Genomic DNA, 27,299 nt, shown 5'->3' on the forward strand with positions numbered 1-27,299 from the left:
GGCCCATGATCATCATACGAAGGTATGAGCCGCTGAATAAAAGGCGACTGGAGGGAGCTTTGACTCACTGAACTGCGAATTCACACCTGCGCCTCACAACAGGGCGTCCCACAATGTCCCTCTCTTTCTCCCTCTCTTTCTCCCTCTCTTTCCCTCTGTTTTATTTTGCCTTCTTTCGATTTGTTTATTACTATCACTCTCCACCTGTCTGATAGCTTGCATGAACAAAGAAGAGCAAGGAAAAGCTCACAGATGGCGCCGAGGCTTTTTCTCGTTTTGGTGCTATTTGCCGTTTCGAGCTCGGAGTTGGGGGTACAAGGCATAGGAGTGAACTGGGGCACTTCTGCTTCGCACCCTCTACCACCTCCCAAGGTGGTGGAGTTGTTGAAATCGAACAATATCAGTAAAATAAAGCTCTTCGATGCCGATCCTCTTGTTCTCGAGTCTCTCTCGGGCTCAGGAATCAATGTCATTGCCGGCATTCCTAATTCCATGCTCAAGAGCTTGAGTTCATCTAAGAAAGCTGCAGAGAGCTGGGTGCATGATAATCTCACACGGTATTTTTCTAATGGTGGCGCAGGGGTTCAAATCGAGTAAGGATTTCTTTTATTATTCTTTCCTTCGTTTGTTTTAGGGGGTTATGATTTTGTTCACCCGCCTGTTCTGTTCTTATCTCTCTTTACTCTTAGATGTTTGAGTTCTGGGTCATTTTACTTCTTTAGGGTGAAAGTGTGCTTTCTGAATAGATGGTTTTTTTATGTGGGTTATTTTATTGGTTGTTCATTTTATAGTGGCTCTTGCGTTAACTTTCTAAGTTCTAGTTATTTGATGTTATTTTATCTTCTGATGTTTGGGTTGTATATATATATTTTTTCTTGATGGGTTTTATCAGCTGCAGACTAGAATTGGTTTTACACTGTACTGAGACAATGTATTTCTTTATCAGAAGAACTTTATGCCTTTTCTTTGATCTTTAGTTCGTTAAGAACTGGGAATAGGTTCGCCTTCATTTTCATATGCTATTATTTATGGCCTAGGCTCTAATGATAGGATCTTTCTAATTCACTTTTTATATCGGAGGATCTCGGGCTTACTCTTTTGTTGTGAATTAGTTCATGGCATTAAATCCATCAGTTACATGCCATGGAAATTCCACTTTGACTCGGAATGGACCGTCACTTAAAGGGCCTTTTGGCCCACTGTCTTGATTTCAGCAAAACAATCAAGAAATCTTTGCATGATTAGACTCTGTCCATTAGACCATTACTAAGCATCATGTGTTCCAACCTGCCTCTTTCTCTTGAACACTCCTATCCTAGATTATTAAGATAGATCCTGCTGATATTCTCTAGTAACAGGTCATTGGGAATGCGTTTGATATGGATTACTCATCCATTTTTCCTTAACATTTGAATATCCTTCATTTCATATGGATTCGTCATAAATATGAAAATAGAAATAGAAATGATGGCATTTTAGGAATTTAAACCATTGAGAAGGTATTCCTTTTAGATGATGGATGTGCTGAAACGCCAAGGAAAATTAAAATGCAATTGATTTCATTCCAGTTAGTTTCAAAAACCTACCAATTACTTGGCCTTGGAAGCTGTGGTTTTACAGAAAACAAAATGGCGTCAGAACATGTTTGTACCTCATGTACTTATATTTTAAACCCTTAATATAAATCTTGTTGTTACTGATAAAAAATTGTTTATGCCATAGAATTCATCAGAGGATATCACTGCTAGAGAGTAAAGAAGAGGAACTTTGTTTATTGGTTGTTTATGTGGAGTTATATCTATTACATGGTTTAGGGATTTTAAGAAGTTTCTAGAGATGGATATTGCTCTGGCAGGGACCAACCTCTAATTCCTAAAATGGTAGTGATGATCAAAGCATCTAATGAACTGATAGATAAATAGTTAAGTTTGGATCGTGCAACATTGGCTCCTTGGGTGAGGAGGTTTTGCTAAGATGAGCTGGCAACTATATTTCTGGGGAAGCTATGTCTCAAGGGCTGAACTTTCTGGGGCAAAGTTGAACCCATGGAAATAACTATAATTTGAATTGAAGCAGTACCAACTGTTAGCATGTCTTAGTGCCGTAGAAGGCATGATGGTGCAATGGGTCATACATAAATAGAAACATGACAAGAACTGCAGGCAACAACTCAGCATTCATAAAAAGCAAAAAGATTGAGTAGTCTTAGTTACACTAAAATGCTTAATGAAGTAGAGATGTGTCATTGGCATGTACATGTACCAGTAATTTCACAAAATGGCCATATTCGAGTCATCTTTTATGGATAAAAAATATTGTGAACCTGAAAAACATTAAAATGGTACAATCTAAGAACAGACATGAATGGAGATGTTGAGACAGATGATTGGCAAGTCAAGGAAGGATGGTGTAACCTCCAAGAATAGAGATCAGAGCACTGGCACCCCTAATTAGATGGTGTAACCTCCAAGAACTCTTGGCGTACTCTATTTATTATGATCTCTGGATCTCTTTCATCAACAGGCCATTGGTACCCATAGAAAAGGATACTCTCAGCATCTAATAAGCAAGACTCTGCCTTTGTGGAATTATCTGATCCAACTGATCCCTAGTAGAACATAAATACCTCTCCATTCTAGTCCTGAATGCTTTCCCTACACCTCAGGCCTTGGAATTTACCAAGGAGCATTGAATTATCTTCTGTTTAATGGATTGCTCACTATGAGTAGCCAAATATGGAAATTCTGTGGTTTAAAAGGGTGAGACTAGCAATAGTAACCCGGTCTTATCATTAAATCAGTCATCACACCTCAGTAACTCAAATTCCTTTTTCTTTTGGCTTTCAAGAAAGTTAGGTTCTTCCTGGAAAACTGTGACATATAATCCACTATTTCACTCCATTCCATATGTCCAATCTCTATTACTATGTTTGGTTTGAAGGAAAAGGTAGGGAAAGGAAGGGAAAGGTAGGGAAACCTATACAAAGTTGATATAGGTTTCCCCACTTTTCCCTTCCTTTCCCTACTTTTTCCTTCAAACCAAACACAGGGTAAAGGAATGTGGCATTCTTGATGCATGGAGGTTGTTATATCAATGGATTCCAATGGCAAGGACAATACTAGAAGAAAATAGAAAACTAGAGGACCCCTTAAAAAAATGTGGCCATAGAGGAGGTGGGAACAAAAGAAGGCTTCTCCAGGTGGAAGACGAAGAACCATACAAGTCTAAACTAGCTTCACTATGTAAGGGAGGACAGATGAGTTTTGGAGGATGACCCTGTAGGTATTTTTCTGTAAGATCCTTTGTTTATTTCCTATTGGGCGGGGAAAGGAGCTCCTTCCCCTGTACCATTTATTTGGGGTATATGCATCCAAACTGAGGCCTTTCTTTTTGGTGGATGACATACTTGAATATGAATCTCCCAGTATACAGTTTAAATTGAGAAGGATACTTGTCTCAAACATGTACTTTTTGCAAAAATAGCTAAACCCCCATTTCCCCAAAAGATCATTGCATTTTTTCTCATAGGATGTAGTTTTACATTTTAGAATGTTCTGGTGTTAACTGGGGCACTCGATATGGTTTATCTAAGCTGATTACAGCACTGCCTAGACTGCCTATTAATGTTTTTCCTATAGGGGGTAAAACCCTTTTGACCTTTTTGCTGCCTTATGTTGGTCTTTTTTTATCAACTTATGTTGGTCTCTTTGGAATTAGAGATGGAATATTTGGGAAAAAGCGCATGAAGGACATTATTTATTTGGTATTTTGCTTTAGCAGTCAATGGCATCAGGTTACGGACTCTTGTGTACAGGAGCTTTATCTTGTAATAATTTTATTTCTCTTCTAGTAATGAATATAACCCTTACCCGTTTCCAAAAATAAAAATAAAAATCCATGATCCCACTTTTACTATATAATGCAGATGATCACTCATACTAGTAAACCAGCCAATACATTTTATACGGTGAATTTCTCCTTTTTGCTTCTTAAATGGGTACACCATTATACTTAACAAGAAAAAAATAGGAACTAGCTTTACCTTGCAAAGATGATGATTCTTCCTCATGCAAATTCACTAGATTTATGTAAGTGGCAGAGTAATATAAGACAAACCAAAGTTTATAGGGTTTCTCCAGTCTAGGAGTTTAAAGAAAGAATTAGGGGTGTGTAAAGAAACAAGTAGTGAAATCAAAAGCAGTTGTGGGCTTATGGCTTTGGAAACTCAAGATCGGATATCAGAAATGAATGAAGAAGCATAGAATAGTTAAAAAGATGGCAAGAATAATAACTGGAACCAGATAGGTTAAAGGAATTAAACCTTTCTTATAGAATTGGAATCGGGTTTCACATTTTCTTTAATCAAATCCTTGATGGAGTTGCACCAGCATGATGTATCAGAAAAGGTTGAGGTTCTATGTTGTATGGAGACACCATAGTAACAAAAATCCAAATACAAAATCCTTATTCTGAATTATTATTTGTCTTTATATCTAAGTTATGAAAGGTGTTCCAAAACACATTAATAGACCTAGTACATTCTTCAGGTGAAGTTCCTAAAGCCAAGATGACATCTAAATATCTTCTATTACAATAAACCAGAACCATTTACCCTTAACTTACAATCTCAAGTAACCCAAAACATGATATTTCTATCGTAGACAAATGGGTTTTGTTTTTTTATATGTTAGAATGACCTTTATTTTACATTTGAATTCCATACCTTAAGATGTTTTGATTAGTTAACCAAGTAAGCATCTTAGAAGTTTTGCTGTAGACAACTGAGGTCACAGGTAAAATGATAGACCTGGGATCATCTTTGATTCTGGGTTGGGTTTTGCTTACCATATGGCCCTTGAGTTTGAGTATGGGCTGTTTTCTGTCCTGCATAAACTAGTAAATAACATTCCTGTTATTTCTCTAGAAGATGATGACACTCATGCCTAAGGTTAGGATCAGTTTTGTCATCTGGGATGTCTTCTTAGGTGGATAAGCAGCGACCTAATTCCTTTTCTGCATTGCTCTTTCCTTGAACCATTGAGAGTAAACATAAAACATTCTTGAAGGTTCAGTATTGGTTGTATGGGTGGTTGTGGCTTTGACAGGTGTGCTAGAAGGCATCTAACATTGTTCACAAAAATTGGAGCTTGCAGAGGGAGAGAAATTATTAGTTCCAAGAACTCTAGATTATATTTGGTGCTCTCATTATTGGTTAAGGTCTCTTGGCTGGTTCCCAAAAACTTTTCGATGGGCATGGTTTTGGATGTAATCAAACTGAAATATAACCATCTTAGCACCTGAGATATTTTCCTTTGATGCAGTTAATTTCAATAAGACAATAGGGCATGCTCGAGCTGTTGATTACATATTTCCATTCACGGTGAGCTCTTGGTTTCAAGATGGTTAAGCTTATCTTATTAGTCCCATCCATGTTGCTTGCAATCTCTACATCCCATTTTTACGGACACACACACACATTTATGTTATGTGTGTTGTGCATGCACATTGCTGCTTTCCCATTTCTGCGATCTGTGGAATATTTTTGGATTTGGTCATACTATAAATTTGACTATAGAACAGGCACATAACTTGTTCCTTCTCCATATTCAAAGTGAAAATGTGGAAGTGGAAGCAGAAGCAAACATATATGGATCATACCCAAGTGCTTTAAGCATTTGGCAATTTGAGCATGCGAGACTTTTAATCTGTTAATTATTTATCAGTTAGTTGCATTACTTAAATTGCTAGTGTGGTGTTAAAGGGACCATCTGCTTGGTGTAATGGTAAAATCTCGGGCCGGCAAGCATAAAAAAGCAAGTTAAAGTCTGAGAGCAGCCACTTTGTGCCCAAAAAAATGCCAAATGTTAGGACTGAATCCAGCCTACCCCTCCCAAGACCCCATATAGCTGGAACCAACATTGGGTAATAGGCCTAATGGCCTTATATGTAAAGTGGTTGCTTTTGTAATTTTAGTTGCAGTTCATTTCATTTTAGGATCAGGAATCAGATATTAATTGTACTATTGTTGCTTCTTTAATGGAAATTTTTCTTTTTGAGGTCCTATTTGCAATAACTAGGGCTTCAGGTATTTGAAATGTCTTTGTTTTTATCTATTTTAAAAGTTAATAGACCATTATTAGTGTACAAACAGCAATGATGGAAATTTAGAAATTGATAAAGCATCACAAAGGTGTGAAACACATAAGAATCTACAATAAATAACAAAAGAAGGCATTTTAAAAGAAAAGTGTTGCTTGGGCTGAGGTGCAGAGTGTACCAGCAGGCACATGCCTTTTGAAAGGTTTGCACACATGCCTTAAAATGCACCCTGTCTATCCACCTAGACCTAGGTGTGCCTTTTAAACACCACGGTATACTTTCAAGGGTTTTAAACTTTTAATGCTTCTCTAATCTACTTAAGGATTGCAATAGATTGATATTTGATTTATTTGACATACAATATAAATTAGGTGGGGCAGATTAAATAATTGGTTGTTGCATACATGGATAGGTAGAAGGAATTACGTTTTGCTTATAAATTGATTTGTTTTTCTTCTGTATGAATTGGTAACTGATTTGTCTCCAGGTACATTGCTGTTGGAGATGAGCCATTTCTGCAAAGCTATGGAGGACAATTCCAGCCTTTTGTCATCGGTGCGATGACCAACATTCAAATAGCTCTGATTGGAGCAAAGTTAGAAAACAAGGTGAAAGTTGTGGTTCCATGCAATTCTGATGCCTACCTGTCAGAATCTGGTCTGCCGTCAAAAGGGCATTTCAGGCCAGATCTCAACAAAACCATGACTCAGCTCCTTACATTTCTTAGCAAGAATCGCTCCCCTTTCTTTGTCAACATTTCTCCATTTGTGAGCCTTCACCAAAATAAGAATATATCACTTGATTTTGCTCTTTTTGAAGAAGGTGCGCAAGCTCGTAAAGACAACCATAAAGAGTACAAGAACAGTTTTGATGTAAGCTTTGATATTCTGGTCACAGCATTATCCCAGGCTGGATTTTCGAACATGGATATTGTCGTTGGGCAGATTGGATGGCCAACAGATGGAGCAATAAATGCTTCCTCCTCCATTGCAGAGACCTTTATGAAAGGTCTACTGGACCATCTTCACGGCAAAGTGGGAACCCCACTTAGACCCCTGAAACCTCCCATGGAGACTTATATCTTCAGCCTTTTAGATGAAGATCAAAGGAGCGTAACCGCTGGAAATTTTGAGAGACACTGGGGTGTCTTCACTTTCGACGGCCAGGCAAAGTACCACATTGATTTAGGTCAAGGCTCAAGGAACCTTGTGAATGCACAGGGTGTAGAATACCTTCCCTCCAGATGGTGTGTGGTGAACAACAACAAAGACATGTCAAATGTCACTGCCAGTTCTCTACAGGCGTGTGCTGTTGCTGATTGCACTGCATTATCTCCAGGAGGTTCCTGCTTCAATATCAGCTGGCCTGGCAATATATCCTATGCATTTAACAGCTACTACCAGCAACAAGACCAAAGTGCAGATAGCTGTGATTTTGGTGGCCTGGGCTTGATCACAACCGTTGATCCTTCTGTGGGCAGTTGCACCATCTTAATGGTAGTTGAGTAGACAAGGCAATCTTTTGCAAATTAGGAGACAAACTCGGAAAAAAGGAAGATGACCAATGCAACCATGATAATTCGCGCCTGCCACGAATCTCTGAATCACAAAAGGACAAAAATCTGAATGAGTATTTGTGCATATGCTATTTCTATTGTATTTTGATAGTTCTCCATGTTTCCAACCGTATAAATCTATAAAAATTAATTAGATGGAGAATCAATAAAAATCCCTAAAAATTTTTAAAACACCAAACCTAACCATTTTCTTCCAATTAATGGTGAACTGAAGTTCCGCAATTATTAATGGTATATTATCCATGTTTCACCAGTCAGGTAGTGCCTTAACTGCCAGCCACAAAGCAAAAAGACTATTATACTCTGGGTTGATGAGTAAGATGCTGAATTTGACAAAGTTTCTTTCATGATGGCCATTTGTGTTAGTGTATCACTGCATTGAGGATAATTTTGGGCCAATACCAACTTACCAAGATGCTGCGGCACATTGGTCACTGTATTTGCTTATCAGCTATGGAATTACTTTTTCTCAAATGCTGGTTGCAGGTGGTATGCTCCATCCAAGTGGTGGGGCTTTTCCAGACTTGATGGCTTGTAAAACTCAAAAGACAATTTTATGGAGATGCCTTCGGCCGGCCAGAACTCAGAAGTGCTATGGGGTGTACAGGATGAAAGAAATGCAAAAATATTTGAAGACAGAGTTTTAGTTGTGAAGAATCTGGAGAATTATTGACTTTACCATGTGTAGGGTTGCCCATTGGGCTATGACAATCGAAGATTTCAAGGGGATCACCCTCAATGATGGTTAGCTGGATACCAAGCTAAGGAGATGAAATACAATAGCTGGCTACCAAGCTGTGAAGCAACACAGGATGGTTAGCTGCCCCAGTCACGGGAAAACTAAAGTTCAATTTTGACAGTTGCAGCTTGGGAAATCCGGGGATCTCTGGACTTTGGAGTGGGAGGAGTAATTAGAGTTCAGACTTCAGAGATATCATAACAGCACCATAGTACTTAACTTTTCTGGCCCTATAGGACAAGGGAACTCCCTAAGGGCAGAAATGATGTCCATGATTCAAAGATTGAAGTTAATGAGTATGCATGGGATGAAGGATGTGGAGGCGGAGGGTAACTGCAAGACAGTAGTGATATTTCGGTTGCAGAAACAGCAAGGCATTTTGGAGTTTAAGGTCATGTTTAGACAAGCTCATTTCCTAGGCAACAGGATGAACAGCTCTAGATGTGCAAATTTTGTAGCAGAACCATTAGGTAGAGTAGGGGCAGTAAGGGATCACCTGGTGTGGGGATGTCCATGCCCGAGAGTCAAACCGTAATGCTGTCTTTTGTAGTTTGGGTCTTTTTGTATTGCTTTGTTTTGAATCAGTTGTTGTACCCTTATCGCCTGAAGCTCTTTTGTGGGGAACTTTGGGTGATCTTTTTTTGTGCAATGAAATGAATTGTTTACTCATGAAAAGAAAATCATGACTTGCTGTCCTATTTCACAAAGTTCCTCATTAGAATTTGCCTCTACAACCTCCAAACCACATTGTCCATTCCAGGTACTGGCAAACAAATTCGTCCATATTAACAGGTGTCAAAAGATCATTGTTTGTGGTTCATTGCTCTCCTTGTAAATTACAATGGTGTATCAGCCTATCACAATCTTATTGTCTGCAGGTCTTTAAGCCAGTTTACTCTTTTTTTTTTATAGCTTGTAAGCCAGTTTACTTAGTTCAATCATCACAACTTGTTTCAATTATCCTTGATGACTCCCTTTGAGAAGGTGTTGATTTAACAACTAGAGTTCAGCCAAGCTAAAATGTACCCCATCATGAAATTGACGCCAACATTTTGTAACAGAAGATAAACTTTATGATCATGGTTACAATCTATTAATTTGAGTATACTGGATCTTTAGAATATCAAGCATGCACAATGATGTGCACCACATTCTATATTTCATGTCACCCATTCAAAATTATTGTTTTGGCAAGACGAGTGAACAGAATCAATTTCAATGGGGATGGTTTCCAGGGGGAGGGGGGGCGTGTAATTAAAAGGTCAAAAACATTATTCAGTGTTGGACAGTAGTTGCTAGCAATATGATGAGTGTTTGCCACATTAGTTCACTTTATTTTTCTCTATGGATAACAAAAATTACTGAATAAAGAAGAAAAGTGATACATAGAAACGCAGGATGTTGTTAGCCTCGGCTAACCACCCAATACATTGAGATTGCAATAATGTCCCTTTTGATCACCCAAGCCGTACTACAAATACTAAACCATCTGCTCAAATTTATAGTTGCTCCCAACCCTTGAATTAGTTTCTGCAATTCTCTTACAATATGTCTGTATTTCCATAGCCCATCCTTGTTTACCCCTAAGCCACCCAGTTACCACACGTGAGTCACCTTCAACAGCATTACTCAAGTTCAATAATTTGGTCCATCTAAGTCCTTGGAGAGCTTCCCAAACTTCTGCCTTGGCAGACTTTCCTCTCCATATAGGCCCTGAATATAAATGCCAAAATATTTCCTTATTCGTTGGTGAAGACACCACCAATCTCTGACTGACCTGGTCTCCCAATGCTGCAGCCATCAATGTTTATATTTATGAGATTAGGAGGGGTCTAAACAGCCTTGATCAAAACTTTAACTGAGGAATCTACCGTCTGTTTCCAATTTCTCAAAATGTCATCTACTGTACAAGGCGAGGATAAATCTAGAGACTTGATCCAATGAATCGGTTTGACTGTTATGTTCTCTATCATCTCCTTTGTTAGCCTTTATGTCATTAAATAATCTAGTGTTGCTTTCTTCCCAAATACACCAAAGAATATCAGCTCTTGTGTATCTCCAAAAGACTTTTCCCTTTTTTTAAGGAAGTGAAAAGAAGGATTTTTTGAAAAACAAGAGGATTCTACCTGCCACCAAACAAAGAGGAAAAAACTCCAAATAAAGATGCAAATTTACAGGAAATTAGTAAGTGGAATGTGCTCTCAGTTCTCACCACTTGCTTAGCAGAAAAAGCAAATGTGAGGTGATAGAAACCAAAAAGGTTTTCACCTTTGTAGGTTCCCATACGTCTTAGTTTTATGGGTGGAACTGGACCCCTCCAAATGGCTTTCACAGAGAAAGAAATGAGGCTAAGGGTCTCTTCCAAAAAATGAACTAGAGGTAGATGGGATCCAACTTCTGGAACCAGATTAATTAATTGGGTTCAATAAAAACACCATTCAAAAGATCAAGAAGAGCTACAATATCTAAAGTTTCATAATCCCTAATCCCTTGTAGACCCAAATCCCAATTCAAACCATTGTTAGAGATTATATCACAGTTAGACACCAAACAATCTGTATTATAAGAGAAAAAATAGTGGGAAATTGATCCTTGAGTGGCAATTCCCCCACCACAAGTCCTTCCAAAATTTTGTTTTGGTCCCAGAGGCTATATCATATCTAATAAAAGATAGGAACAAGGGATAAATAGAAGCCATAGCTTTCCACAAGATGAAAAAAAAGCTTTCAAGCTTACGCCTGCATCCCAACCATTAGACTCAAGTCATGGATGTTCTTAATGACCTCATGCCATAATTTGTCCGAGTTGATGTGAAACCACCACGACCATTTGCCTAACAAGGAAGTGTTTCTCAGTGTCACTCTACCCAAACTCAATCCTCAACCATCTTTGTCCATACAAAACATTCTCCAGTTAATCAAAATGAGCCTTCTTATATTCCCCCTGGTTCCAAGTTCCTCCACCCTCCACTAGCCCTAATCTATCTATCCTCAATATCAGTCTATTAAGAATATCACTATGACCACTATGATCATCAGAGTAATGAAGATAAAGGGTCTTAGGTCCCCTTGCCTGAGCCCTCTCTTAGCTGGGAAGAAGTCCTTGGCACTCCCATTCACCAAGATGGAGTAATGACAGGACTTAGACACCCACTAATCCACTTTCTCCATTTGTCTCCAAAACCACACCGATGAAGCACCTCTTCTAGAAAGGACCAATCTACTAAATCATATGCTTTTTCCAAATCAAGTCTGCAAACCCACCCCTTCTTTCTCGATCTCCTCAGCTCCTTGATGCTTCCATTTGACAATCAGATTTGATCAGTTATTTGCCCCTCATCTCCTCTCAGGTTAATTATTTTATTCACCATTTTTTTTGGAATTGCATTTTTTAATTCATGATTAGTAAATGTTTTTGTTGCTGATCAAAAGAAAAAATACGATGGTCTTGGTTCTAAGATGAATCTAAGTGTCTATTAATATTTATTCTAAAAGATCCATAACCCAATATTGCCCCTAGCTATTTGGGGTTTTGGGAGGGTGGACAGGATAGGGATCTAAGATTTGGCACTTTATGCACAAAGTGACCTCTCAAACTCAAGCCCCATGCTCTCACACATGTCAACCTAAGACTTCACCATGTTTTATTGGTAATGTTACACCATTGCGCCATGCAATTTAAGATTTATTCTATCTTTTCTAAATGTTTATCATAAATTTCTGATATTTTCATAGTTTCTACAAATTTATTATATTTCTGTGAGTATCAAACTAATTCCACTTTTACATGAACCTACGCTTAGACAGAAACAAGGTTGAAAACCTTACCTAAGATAAAAGTTGAAGGACAATCACAAGGAAAATGAATAGGTTTCATCTTGGAGAACTATTAGCTGAATAAATGTGTTAAGTGTTAATTAGGTAAATTCTAAGAGTAAATATAAAGCAAGTTAATATTGTAAAATTTTTGCATTAGTAAGCTTTATTGCAATTGATAAAGAAAACTTAACTCTATAAAAGAGAATTAATCTTTAAACCAATCACAGTCACATTTCACATGAACATAAGTAATGTACATATTAATACAAAGAGTACTGGAATAGAAGCACAAAATCATAAACTGAAAACCAAAAGCGAAGGCCATCATCAGGTTGTTGTAATTCATATATAGGTGGCTGATCATCAAATATCCATCCATCCAAAAATGGAAACAAAACTTTGGACATCAGAACACCCATGAAGACTGTTGCTAATAATAAAATGCCTCCGATAGAACTTAAAGACCTGGTGGAGCTACAAGAGATCCTAAGTGCCCCAAAACCAAAAAAACAAAGAAAAAACTTTGAAATTAGGTGGTAACACGAATAACCAGCTCATCTATGTATGTGAGCTCGTTGCATGTCATATGGACCGTGTGAAATTGCTCCAGATCCATATTGAGAACCAGCATCAGCTCCACCTTGAACCTGAAAGGCATAATATGTAACATTAAGATATATATCAAGGATATCCATCCTTTCTAGAAGTTGAACTGAAACATCTCCAACATGGAGCATGGTAAAGCTTTTATTTATATATCTTGCTCTGAGAAAAGTAGTATTTATGAACCTTGTAACCTAAATGGAATATTTGTCTAACAAATATATTACTAATACTTCATTTACTCTCTGCAACCTTAGCTTGAAACTCCTTAAGTGCTTTTTACATTACAAATTACAAGGGTAGGCCTTCTTGACCTGGCATACCAATCTGCTCAAAGTGCTCTTCTTTAGTCCAGGTTCAATTGGAGTAAACAAATGAAACCTAAACCATTGATTGTTTAGAAATGACTTCGTATTTGAAGAACGGTGGAGGTTTTGGTCTGAGTTCCCATATTCCTCACTCAAGAGGGGCTTTAGGTCTCTAGCCCTTGTACAATTGGGTGGTTGGTGTTCCAACCTGTTGTATTTTACCCCATTTGTAATTTAATAAAGTTCCTTTGCTGATCAGGAAAAAAAAGAGGGGCTTTAGGTCATTCCCTGTGTCAAGCAAATCTTTGGAGTGATAATAACCCAGAACTGACCTTTCTCGAGACCATAGGTTCGGGAAAACCTTGTGAATTCCATTTTATGTTGGATATTTCAAAACTGACACATCATGGTTAAAACAAACTTTTTTTTAATTTTTTTATTAATTCATGGTTAAAACGACCATGATACACGGAAACCTCCCCAGAATTCTGTAACTGTCAACTAACAGATATATTAGTTGAGAAATATTTTTTGATCAGCAACAGAAAACATAGCTTTATTAATTAGAAGAAAATTTTACAACATCTTTAGTAGCCTCGGCTACCCCAGAACATCTTAGAATTAGAACAATATCAGAAAATTTTTCTAATCTCACAAAGAAGCTCAAAAGCAATTCCCTCTATCAACCCCTTGCTTAGCTAAATGATCAGCAATGCAGTTTGCTGATCTAGGAACCCACTGCATAACCACCAGCATGTCTTTTGAAAATCTTTTAAAATTTTAAACTCGTTTCTGAAATACCACCTGAACATCTCAAAATGGGTTCCAAGCCCTTGTGGGGCACTTCACCTTTTAGGGTAAAGACACCTTGTCCATGCTGTTCCCCTGCCAGTTCAGCCCACTTCTATCAATCCAATATCAGCAAAAGTTGTTCTATCAATCCAATCGTATTTTTTGGATCCTGGGTAAAAGGATAAATTGAAGCCATTCGGGCCTGGCACCTTATCCCTATTCATAGCTTTCACAACCTCTCACACTTCATCTTCAAACTCTATCCAATCTTGTATAAAATTTGAATTCCCAAATCAATTCCTCTATTTCCTTTTGATCCTCCAAAATTCTGTCCCCTTCTTCCAATCTTATTATGCTGTTATATTTTCTTCTCCTCTAGTAAATGCTTAGAAAAAGGATGTGTTCTTATCACACGACCTAAGCCATAACACCCTAGTTTTTTTCCTCCACAATTCCTCCTCAAAATGTATTAGTCTCTCCATTTCCATTCTTAACCCTTCTTTTTTTTATAAGTAAAGAGTCATATTCCATTAATTCAAAGATCGGTTACATGAAAATCCCCTTAGGCGCGAAGTGCGGCCTTCCATACAGAAAATACAAAAATTACATCAAAAAGTGCATGACTGTTACAAAAGACACAAATTACAGTTGCACCCAAAACAATGTTTCCCTATTTGTCCCTAGTTTTGCCAAGGCATCAGCAAATGCATTCTCTGGGTTACTAGGTGGTTACTAGGTGAGTTGGGAGGTGGTTACTAGGTGTAAAAACTAGGAGGTCTTGGGATAGGTAACTTCAAGAAAAGTAATGTGGCTCTGCTAGGGAAATGGTTGTGGAGGTTTTCAGTGGAAGGGGATAAATTGTGGACTGATATTGTGGCTAGCATACATGGGATGAAAGACAATGGTTGGGATCTTGGAATCATGGCAAGGGCTACAGCTGCTGCTCCTTAGAAAAATCCATTCACAATCTACTTCCCGTCTTCTCCCCTTGGATAAGGTATGGTCTAAACTCTGGTAACCGAATAAAATTCTGGGAGCAACTTTGGGTTAAGGATTCTCCTCTGAATGACCAATTTCCTTCCTTGTATGCTCTATCAGATTTAAAAAATGAGCCTATCTCTTCTTTCTTGGTTCCTTCAGACTCCGCTTCTGGCTTTAGGTGGAACCTAGGCCTACGTAGGGCAATTAGGGATACAGACTTGGATAGCTTGGTATCTTTGCTTGCTTCCCTTGAGAATGTTTTCCTAAATCTTGCTAAGACACCAGATTTTGGACTCCTAGCTTTTGTACTTTTTCTTGTGCCTTGTTTTTTGAAACCTTAACTCAGCTTCCTGTCCCCTTTGGGTTGTCCTTTCTAGCTAAAGAAATTTGGAGCAGGCCTAGTCCTACTTGGGTTGGCTTTTTTTGTTGGGAAATTTTCTTCGAAAGAATTAACACATTTGACTTACTTCAAAGAAAGAGACCCAACTATTGCCTACTTCCTAATAGATGTACTCTTTGTAAAGTCGATGGGGAACCTAGCTACCACCTCATGGTCTCTTGTAAGGTTGCTAAAACTGTTTGGGAGTGGTTTTTCTCCCACATTGGGTGTTCTTGGTTTCCTCCAGAGAGTGTCCAAAGGTTGTTCTCTCCTTTTTTCAGATGGCCTAAGAAGCGATGGAAGACTATATGGAGGAGTATTAGGGCAGTAGTGTGCTGGTCATTGTGGGAAGAAAGAAATTCACGTATTTTTTTAGACAAGGAAAGAACCCTGGAAGAATTGTTAGACCTAATCCTGTGGATGACTTGCTAAGAAACTGGAAAGAGATTGCTTCCAATGCTAGATGCAAGAGGACTCTTTGTCCCCCTTGGTCCCCTCCCCCCTCGGGTTTCATTAAGTTGAACTTTGATGGCAGCAGTGCAAGGAATCCAAGACCCTCGGGGATTGGAGGAGTTTTCAGAAATGAGGAAGGGGTTGTTATTGCTCTATTTCTTGGCCCTATTGGAGAAGGTGACTCTCTTAGGGCTAAGATCCTTGCAGCGCTTGAAGGAATTCGAAGAGCAAAGGAATTAAATGTCAACCAATTGATCTTGGAAGGTGATTCGAAAGTGGTGGTTAACTGGTTGAAGAAAGAGGACAGTGGTTTGTGGAACTTTAACAATGAAAAGAACCAGTTCTTATGGATGTGTAGGGACATTGAGATCCAATACAACTGGGTGAAGAGGAGTGCCAACTCATTTGCGGATGGTTGGCCAAGCAAGGAGTGAATAGGGAGTCTGTATTTTGGGCTAGTTTTTAATTTTTTCTCTCTGTATTTTGTATTTGGGGAGCTAAGATAATTTATCTCCCCTCTTGTATACACACTCCCTCTTTTCTCTTAATTTAATGAAGCTAGTGTTATTGATAAAAAAAAAAATGCATTCTCCGGATTATTTAACCAATTCACCACTGTCTTAGAGTCCCCTTCAACCAGAAGCTGCTCCACACCCATTTCTTTTGCAAGAATTATTCCTTGTATTGCAGCTAACAGCTCTGCCCGAATAGAGTTACCAACACCTAAAGGGCCAGAGTATAATAAGACAACCTCTCCAGCCTCATTCCTTAGTACACCTCCCAAACCAGAGGGACCCGGGTTGCCCCGACTACTTCCATCAAAATTCAGCTTCAAAGAACCATGAGGAGGGGGGACCCAATTTGTGATTACCTTTATCTTTGAGGAGGAACAACTTGCTACTAATAACCAATCCCTCCAACAGTCAATGAAGGAGAAGTGATCAAACAAATCCAGGGTGATCAAACAATCCCTCCAAAAATGCAGTCCTTCAAGGTATGACTGCTTCTCCCTTTTTCCTAGAAGATCCTGGCATTCCTTTCTTCCCAAACTGTCCATAACAAGGCTGCTCATGCACACCTCCACATTTTCCTTCCTCTTTTATGGGGTCAATAGAGCATAGAACGGTTATAGATTGTACTTACTTCTGTTGGCATATCCCATCTACACCCAAACAATGATAGAAACCAAACCCAAAGCTTTGCAGTGACACTACAAGATAAAAATAAGTGATAACAATCCTCACCATGAGATCTACAAAGAGAGCACCAGTTTGGAGAAATGCATAAAAAGGGTAGCATCCCATCCACTCTCTGGGCATCCATGAATACTCTTCACCACTTCATGTCACAACCTATCTCACTCCATAGGCCACCTCCACAACCACTTCCCTAACAAAGCTGAATTCTTCTTAAGCACATTCATAAGCCTTAATCCTCCTTCCTCTTTGCTTCTACCCACAACCTCCCAATTGATTAAGTGGTATTTTTTACCTACTCCTAGCTCCCAAATAAAATCTCTCTTTAATTTTTCCAATTTCTTCACTTCCCTAGATGGTATCCTAAAGACAGAGAGGTAGTAACTAGTAAGTAGGTAGGTTCGCAAGGGTAGCTCTTATCAAAGTGATCCTCCCACCCGAAGAGATGTAATTTTTCTTCCACACAGCTAATCTCTTTTCAAACTTCTCTATAACTGGGATACCGGAACCTACTCTCCCTAGGGTTTGCCCCTAACGACAGCCCTAAATAGGACAAAGGCCAAGTAGAAATGGAGCACTGAAGACAATCTGCAATAGCCTCAACCTCCTCAAAGTCCAGATTGACTCCAGCAATGCAACTCTTTTCTAAATTGATTTTCAAATTGGACATTCCTTCAAAGGCTTTAATCAATTCTTTCAAGTTTACCACCTTCTCACTAAAACCACCACCACCACATAAGATCAAGTCATCCGCAAACTGCAAATGAGTTAATGGAATTTGGTTTGTGCCTATTCCCCATCCCTTTATCACATCTTCCCTATCAGCCCTTGTGATAATTCAACTGAACACATCAGCTACCAAGGTAAAGAGGAAAGGTGAAAGTGGATCCCCTTGTCTAATACCACTACTAGCTAGAAAAAAAATCCCTTACCACCCCACTTACTAAGATGGAGTAGTGACAAGAGCTGACACAACCAAACATCCAACCACACCATCTTTCCCCGAACCCACACTTCCTCAAAACCTCTAGGAACTGCCAATCCACCAAACCATAGGCTTTCTCAAGATCGAGTTTACATACAAAGCCTGTTTGCTTAGACCTCTTCATCTCCGCCACACATTCGTTGGCAACTAGGATCTGATCAATTATTTGTCGTCCTGGGATGAATGCCCCTTGGGTCTGACTAATAATGGAGGGAAGGATTTCTTTAATCCTCAAAGACAGCATTTTTGCCAAGATTTTATAGATACTAGTCACCAAACTAATTGGCCTGAAGTCTTTAGGATGGAATGATGGATGGCATCAGATTTCTTTGGAATTAGAGCCAAGAAAGTAGCACTAGTGCCTCGATTGACTATATGCTTATCTGCAAACTCATTAAAAACCTCACAAAGATCATTTTTTATCACATCCCAACAATCTTGGTAAAAGGCCATTGTAAAACCATCTGCGCCTGGAAGGGTCTTCTATAAATCGATTTAAAGTGATCCACAAACTTCCTAGCAATATCATCCTGATTAGTGAAAACCTCCCACCCCCCATACCTCTAGCTTAGACACAAAGTACTTTCTCCTCCTTCCATTTGCCACATCATGAAAAAATTTTGTATTTCCATCACCTTCCTTGATCTACCTATGCCTCGATTTTTGCCTCCAACTTATTTCTTCTCTCAATAAGACCTCTTCTAAATCCTTCTTCAATTGTTTCCTCATGTCTCTGTCACCCTCCTCCAATCTAGCTTGAGCTTCTCTTTCATCCAGCTCTTCTATCCTAGAGATTAGATTCACTTTTTGCTCTTCAACTCTTCCAAAGTGATCCCTATTCCATTGTTTTATTTTGGATCTCAGCCTTTGCAGTTTCTTATGAAATCTTACCCCTTTCCATTTTATCCCCATCAATTCCTCATTCCACCATAATTTAACTTTATTCACAAAGTCCGAGTGGGTTAGCCACATGTTCTCAAACCTAAACGGCCTAGGTCCATCTGTAAAATCTTCCACACCTATTCTAGGACAGTGATTCGAGGTTACCCTAGGCAAAGCTCTAGAGACCAAGTTTTCCCAATAGTTCTCCCAATCAACATTATAAATAAACCTGGCCAACTTCAACCACAAGGGAGTTTCCTATAGGTTAGACCGAGTAAATCTAGCTTGTAACAACAGAATCTCCTTTAACTCACAATCAGCAATAAAGCTATTAAACTTTCTCATGCTAGTAGTGATGGTTTGTTGAGAGTTATTAGTTTCTTCAAAAAAACATATTACATTGAAGTCCCCTCCCAAACACCATGGACCTTCCCATAGACCCTGAATTGCATACAACTCCTCCACATGTCATTCCTTTCTCTATAGTTATTAGGACCATAGATATTGGTTAACACCCAAGTGAAGTCATCCCCTACATTCTTGAATTTGATGGAAACCGAGAACCTCCCAATTAACTCCTCCACAGCTTCTACTACATCCTCCTTCCATAATGTGACAATCCCTCCCAATGATTTAGAAGGCGCGCCTAGTAGCACAAGCGAGGCACATTTTGGGGTATGTGCCTCACCCATGTCCTAGGCGCACCCCTTTCAAAAGGCAATGAAAGTTATAAAATCATTATTTTTTATGTGAGAAATAAGAATTTCAAACCCTAACATAGACTTGTTCAAGCTTGCCTCGAGGGGTGTGCTACAAAGGCGAATCAGAGAATCAAGAATGCAATATGTTTTGCATCACATTAGCCACTTGAAGCAATGCAATTAAGGAGAAAAAGAGATTGTGGGTTTTACATGCTTGAAAATGCTTTATATGTTTGCTTTTATTTTTAAATTTTCATTTGAATGCGCTTTACATGTTATGTTTACGTATTTTAATTTTAGATGATAGGTTTTTTAAAACATTTATTTTAAAATTTAAGTTTATGTTTTTTATTAACATTATGTTTAATATTTTTTGCATTTTTTTAATTTTTTTTGCTTTTCTTTTGTATTTTCTAACTTTTTTATTTTTAGCTTTTTTTTGTAATTTTGTGCCTTTCTTAAAAAGGCACGCACGCGCACAAGGCGTTGAGGTCCACCTTACTCCTCTTGACCTCCACACACTCCTCACCCATCTTCTATCCAACTCCAACAACTTTGTTTCTTGTAACATAACAATGTCAGGCCTTTCCTTTCTAACTAAATCCTTTATCACCCTCCTTTTCCTTGCACTCCCTAATCCCCTAACATTCCAGCTAACTATTCTCATAGGCATAAATCCTTACTTCATACCCTTTCTCCTATCACCTCTACCACTAAACTCTATATTACCTTTGATGTCACCAATTAATCTTTCCACTTCAGAACATTTCTTCTTTTCCTTTTTCCTTTTTGCCTCACTCTTTTTATTATAAGTTTGCACCTGTCCTTTCCTTTCAACCCTCTCCTCGGCCTGACCTCCCTCACCAATAGCTTCCAAAACTGAAGTCCGAAGTCCTCCTTTATCATAATCAACCCCTTCCTTTCCCCTATCCATCACCATTTCACTGAACCCGTCCACATATCCTTCCTTTTGTTTGAGACTCTCAAACTCTGTACAAATCAGTCCCCAAATTTTATCTACCTCCCCACTCTTCCCTTCAAGGCACCCTTCCTCAACTCTTCCACCTTCCACCTCCAATCGTACCCTTGTTCTACCTTCTGGGTGGGATGTTGGTTCCTCTATTTCAGGCATAATACACTGGTTAGCAATCAAAAACAAATTGACATTCGTACCTGGTTGGATAGGGATAGCACAAGGAACGCTAGGACTAGACTGTTTGCCAAATCCAACTGAAACTGGTGTCGTTTCCTTACAGGGAGACTTCTGTGGAATAGACATGGTAGAGCAAGCACCACTATCTAGCCTACCCTCTTGAAAATCCAATCCCAGTACTCCCCTTCCTAGTTCACCCTTATCCATGCTCACAAGAGAGAATTGTTTTCTTATATTTAAGTCCTGTATGCCCTGAGACTTTTCGGTGGCTCCCTCATTATGGGATAGTGGAATCTGTCCAACAAACACAGCACCTCCTACCCTTTGTTCTTCCTTGAGAAAATCTGTAGTAGTCCCTTCTTCTTCTACGTACAACACCTCTGTATTTAGGCTCCCTGTTTCAATCAGATTTTGTTTAGCTTGCAAGCCGGGGCTACCCAAACTCGAGGCTCCATCTGACTCATAGTCATCATCTTTGTTGCTTAAAAGTTTTCATCTTCAAGCCAAACTGCAGAATCTATCTTTTCTAAACCAATGCGCTTGACACATCTAGGATTCCACCTCTCAGGCGATAACCAATCCAAACTCTTAGTTGGGATCTAATGGTGCGCAATCTGGATGCTCCTAGCTGGAGGATGATCTAGAACTTGGCTGCGCGGCAAGCTGGTCTGGTCTACAAAACAATGAAGCTCAGAGAACCCGGGGTAGCTAACCCAGCTAGGTCGCTCTGATGCTTAAGTTAGTATTGCGAGCTGAAAGTTGAATGATAAGTGTACTAGTGAGCAAATAATCGCGCGTACTTGGGACCCGGAGGGGTTAATGCCCTTATATAGTTGAGCTGCTGTGGACCTCATGAAAACAGTTCCGGGGTCTTTGGCCTGAGTGGATGAGATCCGTTTCCGCTTTAGTCAGGGAGTAGCGTGTTAGTTAATGAAGTCTATTATTTCCGCTCGATCCAGGCAAGGAGAGGATAATGCCAACCGTTTATGCGGTGTGATCCCGTGAGGTTTGGAGTATGTTGTGAAGCTTTTGGAGTCGATTATGTGTTACTTCGGTTCTTGGGCCCCTAACTGGATTAGGTATCGAGGTGACTTTATGCCGAGGTGCCTTTATGCCGAGATGACCGAACACCCAAGCTCTAAATTCTGCTGACTAGGTTCCTTTTGTTGAGTTGTCATCCTTCGAGCAAATCACGTCCACGTGACCTTTACTTATTAGGTCGTGCCAAATCACCCTTCATCAGGATCCACTAAAAAGAGCTACTAGCATGCACACTTTGCCCTGCTTTCTAAACTCGAGGAGGAAGAAGATAGACAATTAGAATTGTCTATCAACTGATCCCCCCCAATTTCAGTCAAGTGAAGGTTTAAGTGAGTATGTGACTGAGTCCCCCAACTTCAGTCACGTGTTGTTTTAAGTGAGCATGTGACTGAACCCCTCCAACTCCATTCATATGTTGTTTTAAGTGAGCACGTGACTTAACCTTATCCTTAATAGCTATGGGCTTAAAATTGGGTCCAAGAGAATTAAGATTTCCTCTCACCCTTGGCCTAGGAAAAATAATAGGGTCCATGGTTTCAGTGCTCTTAACCGACCCCCACAATACTACTTAACCCACCAACTCGACCCACCTCAACTTCCGATTCAACCACCTTGTTTCTTACTTCAACTTGCTTTCTAACACTTGTCACCTCTTTACTACCCTCTTCAACATTAAAGTTTGTGGTGGCAGTGTTGCCAACCACCTATGCAAAGGTTATGCTATGCGTCAGAGGGGTTTCTTGTGTTTTAAGCCTCTGACTTTCCATATGCCCCAAGTCTTTTTGGCTCCCCAAAAGCTGTTGGCCCATTTTAGTATAACTTCCAGTCTTTTTCGAACCCTCCAATATGCTTCTTCCACGTACAGCTTTTCCTCAAACTCCTCACCTCCCTCCATTCTAGCTTCCTTCCACAAGCCTGCTTCAATGGAGGAAGCCAGCCAGATTGAAACGAAAACACCCTCCACTCTTATTTCCACCTTCCTTGGTATATCTCCAGGCCTCACTCCGCTCAGGAGAATAGCCGCAGAATGGAAGTCTCCCCAGTAAGGACCATTCAGTCTCCCTCCACACATCAGTGCAATGACATCTGCTACTTCTTGCTTCCAAAGATAGAAAGGCAATCCGATTATTCGTACCAGAACCCCATCTTCAATAGAGAAGTTTTTTGGCATTAGAGAGGGGATTCCATCTGAAGATTGTAATAGTTCCTAGATCAGTCTGAAAATTAACTGCTAAGAAGTCTACTCTGTTCTCCCCAAAATCAACTAGAGCTTTACATTTATCAATGGGAGTTGCAATAAACTCACTCTCCAGCTTCAGATTCAGATCAAGTAATCTGCAACAATCCTCCAGTCAACAGATTGCAACCCTACCTCTATTATGAACTTACTAATCCATTTTTCCTTCTTTGAATGCTCCATCAACCTGCAATGTCCATTGGCTTTTGCTACAATCACTGGCTCTTGCTCCTTGTTTCCAGACATACTGGACCTCTGATACACCCCCTCTTCCCTCCCTGGACTCCCCTTTGTTACTCTTACTCCATGGAGCAAAACTTCCTCAAGCACACTACTCACTTCCCTCCAACCTTGACTCTGTCTTACTGCTGGGAAACAAACCAGTTGTTTCTTTCCTCCACCAAAAAACTCAGCCAGAGATATGTAGCAACCCTTTGCATTCTTTCTGCTTTCAACTATATATTTCTTACCTTCTTCAGCTGCAATCTCTTGCCTGTTGTTTTGCTTACCTTTCAATCTTGCATCTTGCCCCTTCCACAAACTTCGGCAGCCATTCCACTACTTCCATCCCAGTCAACAGAACAAAAGCCCTCCTTGCTTCCCTTATCTTCAGACTCGGCTTTCCTCTACCTTTCTCTTCCTAAAACAGGGCATCCTTAGCTTCAACTTTCAGATTTCTTCTCCACCAACCTGCCTCCACAAAGCTTTCCTTCATTTCTCCCTTTTTTTTACTCCGATTCCAAATGCAGCCTTAAGAAACAGAGGAAACAGTGGTGAAGAATCTATGGGGAAAATAGCATCTTGGGCTGCTTCTCAACAAATGCTTCTTTTTCAACTCTCCCCTCCCTTGTCAAGTTATTCTCATCCTCCAACCTATCCAATCTTGCCAATTTCTCTATGAACTCCTTTTTTCTTGATTCTGAACCACCAAAAGTTGTATAACTTCAAATGTCGAGATCCTCCTTTTTTTCAAATTTCAAGAGCTGCAGCTTCTCATCATTTTAAAACCAGCTTTTCTTTGTATTTTATACCTCTTCCATTTACTTTCAACAAATTCTAGAAATAGAGGGTGCCCAATCCACATATTTTCAAATCTAAATGGTATTGTCCCTTCAACCTTGGAAAATCTTCTCAACAGCAGTGATTTGTAGTTGGAAATGGTCAATGCCAATGTTTCTTGAATCAAATCCAGAAACAAACTCTCCCACTCCCCAATGAATAAAAACTAAAGAATGACCCCATACTGAGTACAAGGGCAACTACACCTATATATCATTTTGTGTTTGAGATTTACTATTTATATGGTATATTTAATTTGAGTTCCTTGTTAAAAATAAATAAAATGGGTTTAATTTGTAATTGAGAACCTATTTTATCTAAAAGAAAGGGACCCAAACCATTGAAAATTTTTATCATAATGAGTCTTTTATTTGAATTAGAAAATTGAATTGAACACATTAATATAGCTCCCACATCTTTTGAAGTGGTTTTTTTTATAGGTAGCCACATGTCTGAAGAAGTTAGCACTTCTAGAAAAAAAGTGGAATCAACTATTCCAATTAATAATTCCAACTCCTAATCCGATTACCCTGGATTTGGATGTTAGAAGTTGCATCCAATTAATAATCAGATTGAACGTGGAGAACTAATGACAATCATTCAAAATTTTCCAATATGGGTTTGCAGCTTCAAGTATATTTCTTCTAATTAGCAGGCCAAAAACTTGTTTGCCACATTGAAGCATGAAAGAGAACTAATGACAATCATTCAAAATTTTCCTAGATATCATCATCATCTAAGCCTTGTCCCAACTCCTAACCATCTGCAGTTGGCCACATGAAACCTGTTTCACCATTCCTTGATATAACATTTAGAGAGTCATCTAACCAGTATAATTATATAATGCATAAAAAAGGCACTACCTCCATGGTACAATTTATTTGCTAGGTTATCAGCATACCAAGTTTAGTTTCCTTAACAGTTTCAAGGCACAGAAAGAGTCTTCTGCCAAAGAGATCTACATTCTGGCATTCCCATAACATGTATAATAAAGACTTGTATAATGATTACATCAGAAGAAAATAGATCTAGAAGAAAAAACTTGGATAGTTAAATAAATACCTGATGCATGGCATAAGGATCAGAATAATAATTTCCTCCATATCCCATCTCAGGGTTTCCATAACTTCCAGCATATCCAGAAACTAGAGAGGAAAAACATATATTAAGATTGAGAAGCATTCAAGTGGTCATGATCTGCACATGTTTGAAGGTAGCAGACAGTTGGAATTTTCTAGAGAACAATAAGAAGTTAATACCTGGGTTAGCTGCTGCTGCTGCAGCAGCTGCTCGTGCTCTCTTCTCTGCATTAGCGAGCTCAGCCCGCAACTTTTCAACCTCACGAGCCATGGAAATCATATTTTTCTCCATTGCTTGACTGTGTTCAAGGTTATCAGCATGCGCCTTTTTCTCATATTCAACAGCAGCCCTAGTCAAAATAGAGTAATTAAAGTGTAACATTGACCAAAAGAAACCAACATAATCAACAACAACAAAAATACCTAAGCTAAACAAATTGAACATGCATATCAGAAGCAAAATATCTCACATTTTCTGACAATGCAATAAAATATGGGATAGCTAGATGGTAAACACTCAGGGAAAGGATCAAATTATCGCCTGCTGCAATCAAGCAAGTATTCCAATGTCTCTTTAATGAGAAAGAAAAACAAAGTGTAAAGCACGTGAGACCATATACCAATTTTTATTATAAAGAATTTCAAATCAACAAAACTATTATCCCAGACTAATCAAACTGTCAGTTGGAAGATATTTATTTTGGATGGGAAGGTGCACAGATGTGGAGGCGGAAAATTATAAGGGCTAGTTGTTCGGAGGAATTATAATTGCGACCTCCATGGTTTTAAATAGTTGGATAAAAAGGATAACAAACATGGATTTCAAAGTCCAAGCATAGCACTATACGGAATAAGAATAAACCTTCCAAAGACCCAATGTTCTAGGGAAAATTCCAAAGACCAAAGATTTGGCCACTAATTGCATAAATCATCTAGTTGGTAACGATAAAAAAGAAAGACTCGTTGCTTGGATGAATACTTGGCACCGTCTACATGTTTTCTTCAATACATTTCTTTCCCAGATAAGCTGTGGTGCTGGTTTTCATCCTATGACTAAACCAACTAGTGAATCATCAATGGCAAACAGGAATTTGCATTAGCTACCAGTCTTGCTTGATCGTATTAATATCATGAGATAATGGGAATGACATCAAATACCAGAGAGTACAGAACTACCCATTTTCTATGGCGTGAAGAGAACAATTGAAAAATAAAATAAGATGCGGCAAACCTTCCTCTTTGGAGCTCCTGGTGCATGGTTTCTATCTCGGCCTGGACAGCCGGAACTTGCTGCAACTCGGCCCGGGACCGTGTAAGGTCGCTGTTGAGGGCCTGCAACTGGGCAGTGAGATCCTGCCTGGCCACAGTCAACTTCTGTACATCAGCCCTGACCTGAGCCAACTCGGCATTCAGAGTGTCGATCGACCGGACCTCGGCCTCCATCTTCAACGACCGCTCGTAGACTTCTCTGACCTGAGCGTCTCTCTCGGCCTTAACATCGGCCGCAGCAGCCGATAAGTGGCGGAGATCTTGCTGAGCGACGGCAAGCTCCTGCTTGAGGGCCACGTGAGTAGCTGCAAGCCGTTGATTGTCAAGGAGAAGGGATTGGATCTCCCGGTGCTGAGCGACAAGGCGCTCTTCGATGATGACAGGGTGGGGGCGAGCAGCAGCGCCAGGTAATGGCAAAGGGACGCGGTGGATGGGTAAAGGCAAGAGAGGATCTTCGATTAGGGCAGGATGGGGAGGGAGGTGGCCCCCCATCGCGAGCGGCGCTTCTCGAAATTTTAGGGCATTTGGCGGGAGCCGATTTCTTCCGGCCATGTCCGACGGCTTCGTTCCTTTAGTCCCTCCCTCACTCCCTTAGTCCCTAGTTTCTTCTGCGTCACTCGTGTCCTTTAAGCGGCAGCCTGTCACCAATCAGAAAGAGGAAGCTATCGGGACTCGTAGCTTCTGGTTCATTTCATATTACCAACCGGGACCCAGAACGGGGGAAGGGAATCAAGGGATTGGGAATGAGGATGCTAAATTGCGAATTGCTATGCAATGCGCGCATCTCTTCTTTATACATTAAACGACAAAATTGAATGGAGATTTTTATTCCAAAACCACCCCTCCCCCCCAATCGGTCCCCGTACATCCTTCACAAATACGTAATAGGCCGCAAACGGATCGAATCGAAACAGCCAACAGGTACAGGCAGATCCGAATTTGCTTTTAT

The 27,299-nt window shown here is 39.6% G+C and overlaps 2 protein-coding genes across 3 annotated transcripts; one reads left to right on the top strand and one right to left on the bottom strand.

The window, feature by feature from the left end:
- LOC148868569 (O-Glycosyl hydrolases family 17 protein) lies at nt 1-7,622 on the top strand. Its single transcript, XM_088969323.1, has 2 exons — nt 1-593; nt 6,587-7,622. The coding sequence occupies exons 1-2, from the start codon at nt 253-255 to the stop codon at nt 7,605-7,607; spliced, it is 1,362 nt and encodes a 453-aa protein (XP_088825449.1). The 5' UTR covers nt 1-252; the 3' UTR covers nt 7,608-7,622.
- Nucleotides 7,583-27,200, bottom strand: LOC148868570 (protein FLX-like 1). Of its 2 annotated transcripts, none has more exons than XM_088969324.1 (4): nt 26,313-27,125; nt 25,262-25,431; nt 25,065-25,147; nt 7,583-7,697 (listed from the first exon to the last, which is right to left on the bottom strand). In XM_088969324.1, the coding sequence occupies exons 1-4, from the start codon at nt 26,900-26,902 to the stop codon at nt 7,590-7,592; spliced, it is 951 nt and encodes a 316-aa protein (XP_088825450.1). In that variant the 5' UTR covers nt 26,903-27,125; the 3' UTR covers nt 7,583-7,589. The 2 variants fall into 2 exon arrangements, with proteins under 2 accessions (XP_088825450.1, XP_088825451.1); XM_088969325.1 differs by lacking the exon at nt 7,583-7,697 and adding an exon at nt 12,444-12,879 and having other exon boundaries at nt 26,313-27,200.
- Nucleotides 27,201-27,299: the final 99 nt, after the last annotated feature.

The sequence above is a fragment of the Nelumbo lutea genome, chromosome 2 (assembly GCF_056320005.1).
Source record: "Nelumbo lutea isolate HS-2025 chromosome 2, American lotus-T2T, whole genome shotgun sequence".
Classification (NCBI taxonomy): Eukaryota; Viridiplantae; Streptophyta; class Magnoliopsida; order Proteales; family Nelumbonaceae; genus Nelumbo; species Nelumbo lutea.